This window comes from Neophocaena asiaeorientalis, unplaced genomic scaffold (assembly GCF_003031525.2).
Source record: "Neophocaena asiaeorientalis asiaeorientalis breed wild unplaced genomic scaffold, Neophocaena_asiaeorientalis_V1.1 scaffold357, whole genome shotgun sequence".
NCBI lineage: Eukaryota > Metazoa > Chordata > Mammalia > Artiodactyla > Phocoenidae > Neophocaena > Neophocaena asiaeorientalis.
Genome location: NW_020173270.1, coordinates 2,256,131 through 2,264,859, shown reverse-complemented (window position 1 = coordinate 2,264,859; position 8,729 = coordinate 2,256,131). Strand labels below are relative to the sequence as shown.

At 43.8% G+C, this 8,729-nt stretch overlaps 1 protein-coding gene and 2 non-coding genes across 4 annotated transcripts; all 3 read right to left on the bottom strand.

The window, feature by feature from the left end:
* Positions 1 to 386: 386 nt before the first annotated feature.
* CD209 (CD209 molecule) lies at positions 387 to 3,459 on the bottom strand. 2 transcript variants are annotated; one of them, XM_024745930.1, is made up of 8 exons: positions 3,374 to 3,437; positions 3,151 to 3,225; positions 2,951 to 3,037; positions 2,502 to 2,651; positions 2,210 to 2,287; positions 1,815 to 1,966; positions 1,213 to 1,325; positions 387 to 803 (listed from the first exon to the last, which is right to left on the bottom strand). In XM_024745930.1, the coding sequence occupies exons 1-8, from the start codon at positions 3,414 to 3,416 to the stop codon at positions 662 to 664; spliced, it is 840 nt and encodes a 279-aa protein (XP_024601698.1). In that variant the 5' UTR covers positions 3,417 to 3,437; the 3' UTR covers positions 387 to 661. The 2 variants fall into 2 exon arrangements, with proteins under 2 accessions (XP_024601698.1, XP_024601697.1); XM_024745929.1 differs by having other exon boundaries at positions 3,151 to 3,459.
* A 2,752-nt stretch (positions 3,460 to 6,211) lies between these two features.
* LOC112400352 (U6 spliceosomal RNA) lies at positions 6,212 to 6,314 on the bottom strand. Its single transcript, XR_003003390.1, has one exon. It is a non-coding gene; the product is annotated as a U6 spliceosomal RNA (small nuclear RNA).
* Positions 6,315 to 6,467: 153 nt separating this feature from the next.
* On the bottom strand, positions 6,468 to 6,574 carry LOC112400351 (U6 spliceosomal RNA). Its single transcript, XR_003003389.1, has one exon. It is a non-coding gene; the product is annotated as a U6 spliceosomal RNA (small nuclear RNA).
* Between the last annotated feature and the right edge of the window lie 2,155 nt (positions 6,575 to 8,729).

Sequence of the window (8,729 nt, the reverse complement as noted above, 5' to 3'; positions counted from 1 at the left end):
TGAAAACTAACACAACATTGTAAATCAACTTTACTTCATAAAATATATTTTGGGAAAATAAAGTACCTGAATAAATAATTGGTTCATGAATCAATGAACACATAGATAGCTAGACAGACACATACATACCAATATGTATTGTATATATATACATATATGTATATATGTACTTTCCCAGCCAAAATTACAAACCGATTCAAAACTGTATCTGGGAAATAAAATACACAGTAGTAGAGAAAAACATATTGAAAAAAGACAATGTCCTAACGTACATCAAACAGATTATCAAACAATAGTAACTGAAAAAAAAAACCTATAGTAACTGAAACAGTGGCAAGGAACAAAAATAAGTTCAATGGGACACATAATGCAATGTATGACTTTATTAAGGGGATGTCATGGAGGAGCTGAGGCGGGGCTGAGACCATCAATAGATGAAAAAAGATGGTCTATAGCCTATGGTGGGATGGGTCCTAGAGGATAAGGCGGTCTCAGAATCTGCCTCAGGATCTCGAAGACCTCCGTACAGGAGGGAGATGGGAATTCACCAAAGGGAAAAACAGAAACGGGTGGGGCCTGAGAGAAACCAGCAGACCGCATGTCTCAGTTGCCTGATCTCTGCAAACCGGGACAGGGTGGGGTGGGGGGGAGGCAGTGACCCTCAGAGGGCTGGGCAGGGAGACGAGGGCTTCTCACAGATCCAGGAGTTTTGTGTGCTACATTTGCCATCATTCCAGCCATCGTTGTACAATTCCACACAGTCCTCATCTTCGTGGTTGTTGGGTTCCCCTTTTTTCCAGAAGCTGTGAACCCCATGAGAGCTCTGAGCCCCCTACTCCTCCCAGAGCCCACCCCCAGGCCCCCCCTTTGGAGGAGCTGGTCCCTGGGCTTTGGCAGTAAATTGCCAAGAACCAGCCAGAGGGTGGTGAGGAGTTTGGAGACAGGGTTTTGGAAATGTGGGTTAGGGTTAGAATCCACCTCCATTAGCATCAGCTCTGGCAAAGTTAAATTGCAGATTCTTGGGCCATTACCCAGACTTACAGAATCTGAGGCCCCCACCACTACCACTCCCACCCCCAGAATGAAGGCAGGACTCTGCATCTTCACCAAGCTCCTCAGGTGATACTTTCCAGTCCCACAGTCTGAGCAACCCTGCTTTGAAGGAGGGGCGTCCCTGCCCACACCCTCGGGCCATTGTCACTGGGAGGTCACCTGAGTTGGAGGGGGCTGTTGTCCACCCATTTCCAGGTACCCTCATTGTGGTGGTCACTGAGGCCAATCCAGGTGGGTTTATTATATCTGACATACCAAATCTTCAGGAATTTCTGGGGGTGGGGGTGGGGAGAGGGGTATCAGGAGGAAGATCCCTGAATGCCACGCATCCCATGTCTTCCCACGTTCCCATGGTCCCCTGCCTTCCATGGAAGTTCCTTTCACAGTCTAGCCTATAGCCCCTACTTCAGTTGTATGTGTTCACATGTGCATGGAGGCTGTGGATGTGTGTTAATACACATACATGTGTGGATATGTGTTAACTTGTGTCTCAGTTGACATACATTATGTGTGGTCTCGAGGGTACTCTAAATTCCTTTTCTGTCCAGACATGGGCTCCTCTCAAACATGTTCTTCTCTCACTTGACCTTCCCGAGTCCATTATGGTTCCTCCTCCAGGAAGTCTTCCCTGACTGCCTCTCACCTCTCACCCCCATCTGCTCCCTGGACCTCCATCTCTCAGAGGGCAGAGGAGTGCAGCAGAAAGCTGTTTGTTGACCAGTCATATGGCCCAGCCCCAAGGGGAACTTTGCCCGGCCCACCTGCTCCTCAGGACTTTTGATGATCACCAGCTGGGCCCCAATGTCCTTACAGGAGGAGACAGCAGATTTCCAGTCACTCTGGGTCCAGGAGAATAAGTAGCAGCTCCCCTGGAAGAATTCCCAATTCCAAGGACAGGGACGGCACAGGCCAGCTGGGAAGGAGGAGTGGGGTTGGGACAGAGAGGTCACTTGGCTCCTAGGCCCCAGACACCTGCATCAGACCTTGGGAACCTAGGGTCAGCCCCTGTGTTCAGCTGTCAGCTCAGTCCTCAAGAAATCCATGCGAAAGAACCCAGCTCTGCCCTGCCCTCCTCAGCGTGGCAGCCATAGAAGGTGGGTCCCAGCCCCACCCACAATCCTGTGACTCCCTCGTGACTTTGACATGGGACCCTTACTCAGGGTGGCATTCATCCAGGTCAGGCGCTGCAGAATCTCCTCCAGGTTTGATCGCATCTGCCCCTGTGCAACATCAACTGGAGGGAGAGGACCTCAATTATTAAGCACCTACTGTGTGCTTGGTGCAGAGAGGGCCCCATGAGAACATTATGTACGGATCTCACAGGAACCCGAAGAGCCCATGACACAAAGAAACTGAGGCTCAGAGAGTGACTTGCCCAACATCACCAGCCCCCAGGACCACTTGCAGGGCTCCAATCCACTCCCCCACTCCTGCCCTCTCTCCTTCACCCCTGGTGGTGATGGTTGGTCCAAGGTCATGCTCCCTCGGAGCCCCATCCCCTCTCTGACTCCGGAACCCGGCGTCCAGCCCCCCATCCAGGCTGTTGTTCTCCACGTGGTGGTCCCCCAAATCTCTCTGCAGGAACTGGATCCTGGAAACTACAACAGAGCAGAGAATTCCCCCTTTATGAGCGCCGACTCTATCCCTGACCCGGTGCCAAGTCCGGTTTCAAGGTCTCAGGGAAACTAAGCTCCCCATAGAGGAGGATGCACTGCATTTCACGTGAGGAAACAGGATCAGAGAGGGGGAGTAACTGGCCCATGGTCACACAGAAGGTGACACGGAGCCCAAACGCCCCAGCCCTAGTAGGTCTGGGGAATGTGGAAAAGGGCAAAGACCATCCCAGAGAGAAAACCCAAAGGGACCCAGGACTCCAAATCCACAGATGCTGACTCACCTTGAACCAGGGTGGTCAGCTGGAGCATGAAGAAAGCCAGTGAGATGAAGAGCAGCAGGGGAAGCAGAGGGTTCTGGGTCAGACACCCTGCAGGACCAGCAGATGGGCAGAGCTTGGGGCTCAGGGGCAGACCCTGTCCCACCCCACCCCCAACCACCCCCTTCCCCAGTCGCCTGCTCCTGAACCAGCCGCTCTGGTACCTGGTGAGCTCCTCAAACTGCGTAGGAGTCCAGGATGTCTCTCAGCCAGTGTCCGGCCCCCAAATGTCTCCTCCTCTGAATAGGACAGAGCACATGCAATTGAACTTGGAAGCCTGCTGACTCCTCTCTCAGAACTGCAAGCTGAAGGCCAGGCCCCAGCACCTTCAGAACACTGGGGCCCTGTCATCCCCACCATCACCCCAGACTGGGGGTCCAGCCTAACCAGAGCCACCCGGTTCCTTGGGGTTACACATCTCTGCCATCATCCTTTCCTCTCTGCCCGTCTTTCTAACTCCTCTCTGAACTATGGTTTTTATAACCCCACTTATTTCCCTCTGTAGCCCTTCCTCAGATCTGTTCTTTCTCAACTTAGGAAGAATGAGGAACAGGATGCGGATAACACTTCCTCTCAGAAAAATCCGGGGAGGGATAAAGCGCCTGACACAACTGAGAGGTCAGTTAGGATCGGGCAGAAGCTGTGCAGTCAATTTTGGTGCCAGAAGGCACTGTTCCAACCCCTATCCAGTCCTGGGACCTTCAGCCTCACATTCTCAGAGCCTCAGTTTCCTCAGACAATTACCCTGCCTCACACTGTAATTGTAAGGTTTAATACAGCGCACTAGTAATGGGTATAAATGGCCTATTCTAATGATGAATGCTCAGAAATAACAGCACTTAAGCATGTGCCCACTGTTCCCCCTGGTGTGTGCTCTCCCTCACTGTAGCAAGTAATAAGCCCGGATTTGTTAACCACAGGTGTGTTCCTAGTGGTCTAACAGTTCTCACAACAGCCCTATGAGATAGGTAGTTATGATCCTGCTTTACTGATGAGGAAACTGAGAAACAGAGAGGGCAAGCAACTGCCTGAGGTCACATAGCTCAAAAGCAGTGGGGCTGGGAGTTGACCCATGAGTCCCTGCTTAACCACTACACAAAGCAGTTACTTTTTTCTCCTTTGTAGTTACTAAGTATTTTGTAGAGAGTCACTTTGAAACTTTGTGTACTGAGCTTCCAATTTATTTCTGTATGGACCCTGGTCTCCCATCTGATGCAATTGGGTGTATGTTATAATCTTTTTTTTTTTAATCTAAAGTGAGTTTCTTGGGGCTTCTCTGGTGGCACAGTGGTTAAGAATCCGCCTGCCAACACAGGGGACACAGGTTCAAGCTCTGGTCCAGGAAGATGCCACATGCCGCAACTAAGCCTGTGTGCCACAACTATTGAGCCTGCGTGCCACAACTACTGAAGCCCGCATGCCTAGAGCCCATGCTCTGCAACAAGAGAAGCCACCACAGTGAGAAGCCGGTGCACCGCAACCAAGAGTGACCCCCCTCGCCACACTAGAGAAAACCTGTGTGCAGCAACGTAGACCCAATGCAACTAAAAATAAATAAGTAGAACAAATAAATTTATTTTTAAAAATAAATAAATAAAGTGAGTCTCTTGTAGACAGCATATAATTGGATCATCTTTTTATTCATTCTGTCTATCTCTACCTTTTAATTGGAGAGTTTAACTCTTTTATATTTAATGTAATTACTGATAAGGTAGGGCTTCTATCTGCCATTTTGCTATTTGTTTTTCATATGTCTTATTTCTTTTTCATTCCTCAGTTCCTTCGTTACTACCTTTTTTCATGTTAAATAGATACTTCCTTCTTTTTTTTTAAATTGAAGTATAGTGATTTACAATGTTGTATTAGTTTCTGGTGTACATCAAAGTTATTCAGTACATATATATTCTTTTTTCATATTCTTTTCCATTACAGTTTATTACAAGATACTGAATGTACTTCCCTGTGCTATACAGTAAATCGTTGTTGTTTATCTATTTTATATATAGTAGTTTTTTATATAGTAGTTCACCCTCTCCAGCATTTTTATTTATTTGTTTGTTTGTTTGTTTGTTTGTTTTTGGCTGCATTGGGTTTTCGTTGCTGCACACGGGCTTTCTCTAGTTGCGGCAAGCAGGAGCTACTCTTTGTTGCGGTGCACAGGCTTCTCATTGTGGCGGCTTCTCTTGTTGCAGAGCACGGGCTCTAGGATGCTCAGGCTTCACTAGTTGTGGCCCACGGGTTTTGTTGCTCCGTGGCATAAGGGATCTTCCCTGACCAGGGCTCAAACCCATGTCCCCTGCATTGGTAGGCAGATTCTTAACCACTGCACCACCAGGGAAGCCCTCCAGCATATATTATTTGTAACTTTTCAATTTTATTTTTAAATTTATTTATTTATTTATTTTGGCTGCACCAGATCTTAGTTGCAGCATGTGGGATCTTCATTGCGACATGTATTGCAGAATCAGTTCCCCGACCAGGGATTAAACCTGGGCCCCCTGAATTGGGAGCTTGGAGTCTTACCCACTAGACCACTAAGGAGGACCCCTGTAAATTTTTAATGGTGGCTATTCTGACTGTTGTGAGGTGGTACCTCATTGTAGTTTTGATTTGCATTTCTCTAATAACTAGCAATGTTGAGCATATTTTCATGTGCCTATTGGCCATCTCTGCATCTTCTTTGGAGGAATGTCTATTTAGTTCTTCTGCCCATTTTTTTAAAATTCTCTTGTTCTTTTATTTAACCAGTTTTTTAAAATAGATCTTTATTGGAGTATAATTGCTTCACAATACTGTGTTAGTTTCTGTTGTACATCAAAGTGAATCAGCCATATGCATACATATGTCCCCATATCCCCTCCCTCTTGAGCCTCCCTCTCATCCTCCCTATCCCACCCCTCTCGGTCATCGCAAACACCAGGCTGATCTCCCTGTGCTATGCTGCTGCTTCCAACTAGCTAAATATTTTACATTCAGTAGTGTATATATGTCGATGCTACACTCACTTTGCCCCAGCTTCCCCCTCCCACCCCGTGTCCTCAAGTCCATTCTCTATGTCTACATCTTAATTCCTGCCCTGCAACTAGTTTCATCAGTACCGTTTTTTGTTTTTGTTTTTTTAGATTCCATATATATGCGTTAGCATACAGCATTTTTTTTCTCTTTCTGACTTACTTCACTCTGTATGACAGACTCTACGTCCATCCACCTCACTACAAATAACTCAAAAATATAGAACGCTTCATGAATTTGCGTGTCATCCTTGCGCAGTGGCCATGCTAATCTTCTCTGTATCATTCCAATTTTAGTACATGTGCTGCCAAAGCGAGTTCAGGGTATATGTCCAGTAGTGGGATTGCTGGGTCATATGGTAGTTCTACTTTTAGTTTTTTAGGGAACCTCCATACTGTTCTCCATAGTGGCTGTATCAATTTACATTCCCACCAACAGTGCAAGAGGGTTCCCTTTTCTTCACACCCTCAAAAATATGGAATGGTCCACGAATTTGCATTTCATCCTGGTGCAGGGGCCATGCTAATCTTCTCTGTATCATTCCAATTTTAGTACATGTGCTGCCAAAGCGAGCACTTCTGCCCATTTTTTGATTGGGTTGTTTTGTTGTTGTTGTTGTTTTTGAGTTGTATGAGCTGTTTGTATATTTTGGAACTTAAGCCCTTGTCGGTCGTATCATTTACAAATATTTTCTCCCCAGTTGTAGGTTGTATTTTCGTTTTGTTTATGGTTTCCTTAGCTGTGCAAAAGTTTATAAGTTTGATTAGGTCCCATTTGTTTATTTTTGCTTTTATTTCTTTTGCCTTGGTAGACTGACCTACAAAAACATTGGTACAATTTATGTCAGAGAATGTTTTGCCTATGCTCTCTTCTAGGAGTTTTATGGTGTCATGTCTTATATTTACGTTTTTAAGCCATTTTGAGTTTATTTTTGTGTAGGGTGTGAGGGTGTGTTCTAACTTCATTGATTTACATGTGGCTGTCCAGCTTTCCCAGCACCACTTGCTGAAGAGACTGTCTTTTCTTCATTGTATATTCTTGCCTCCTTTGTCAAACAGTAATTTACCATAGGTGTGTGGGTTTATTTCTGGGCTCTCTATTCTGTTCCATTGATCCATTTGTCTGTTTCTGTGCTAATACCATGCTGTTTTGATTACTGTAGCTTTGTAGTATTGTCTGAAGTCTGGAAGGGTTATGCCTCCAGCTTTGTTCTTTTTCCTCAAGATTGCTTAGGCAATTCTGGTTTTTTTAAGGTTTCATATAAAATTTAGGATTATTTGTACTAGTTCTGTGGAAAATGTCATGGGTAATATGAGAGGGATCACACTAAATCTGTAGGTTGCTTTGGGTAGTATGGCCATTTTAATCAATATTAAAATTGTTCCAATCCCAGAGCATGGGATATCTTTCTATATCTTTGAATCATTTTCAATTTCCTTTTTCAATGTTTTATAGTTCTCAGCTTATAAGTCTTTCACTTCCTTGGTCAGGTTAATTCCTAAGTACTTCGTTTTATTTTGTTGTTGTTGTTGCAATTTAAAAAGAGATTTTTAAAATTTTTCCTTCTTGATATTTCATTGTTCGTGTAAAGAAATACAACAGATTTCTGTATGTTAATCATGTATCCTGCTATCTTGCTGAATATGTTTATCAGTTCTAGTAGTTTTTGTGTGGAGTCTTTAGGGTTTTCTATTAAATAGATATTTTCTAGTGTATCATTTAAAATCTCTTGTTTCTTTTACTATATATTTTTGACTTATTTTCTTAGTGGTTGCCCTGGGGTTTACTATTAACATTGTTAATTTATAACAATCTAGTTCAGAGTAATATCAACTTAATTTTAATAATATACAAAACTTTGCTCCTATTTAGTTCAATTTCTGCCTCCTTTTGTGCAGCTATTATCACAAATTACATCTTTATACACATGTGCCCATCAACTTAGATTTCTAATGATTGCATTATACAGTTGTCTTTTAAATCAGATGGAGGAATAAAGGAGTTGCAAACCAAAAATACATGTGTACTGTCTTTTATATTTACCTGTGTAGTTACCTTTGTTGGTGCTTTTTATTTCTTCATGTGGATTTGAGTTACTGTCTAGTGTTCTTTCACTTCATCCTGAAATACTCCTTTCATTTCTTTTATTGTGGGAAAATACACATAACATAGATTTTACCATCCGAACCATACAGTTCAGTAACATTTAGTACATTCATAATGTTGTGAATTTTCTGCAACCATCACCAATATCTAGTTCCAGAACATTTTCATCACCCCAAAAGGAAACCCCATACCCATTAAGCAGTCACTCCCCATTTCCACCTCCCCCCCAGAGCCAGAAACCACTAATCTACTTTCTGTCTCTATGGATTTACCTATTCTGGATTTATCTATTTCATATATATGGAATCATACAACACCCTTTTGTGTCTGGCTTCTTTTGCTTAGCATAATGTTTTCAAAGCTCATGCATGATGTGATGTTTATCAGTACTGTATTCCTGTCTATGGTGGAATAAAGTAGTTTTGCTGCATATAGAATCTTTGATTGACAGGTTTTTTTCTTTCAGCAATTCAAATATGTCTTCCCACTGCCTTCTGGTCTCCACAGTTTCTGATGAGAAATACACTGTTAATCTAATTGAGGATCACTTGTACAAAGTGAGACATTTTTCTCTTGCTGTGTTCAAGATTCCCTTTGTCTTTTTTTTTTTTTTTTTTTTTTTTTT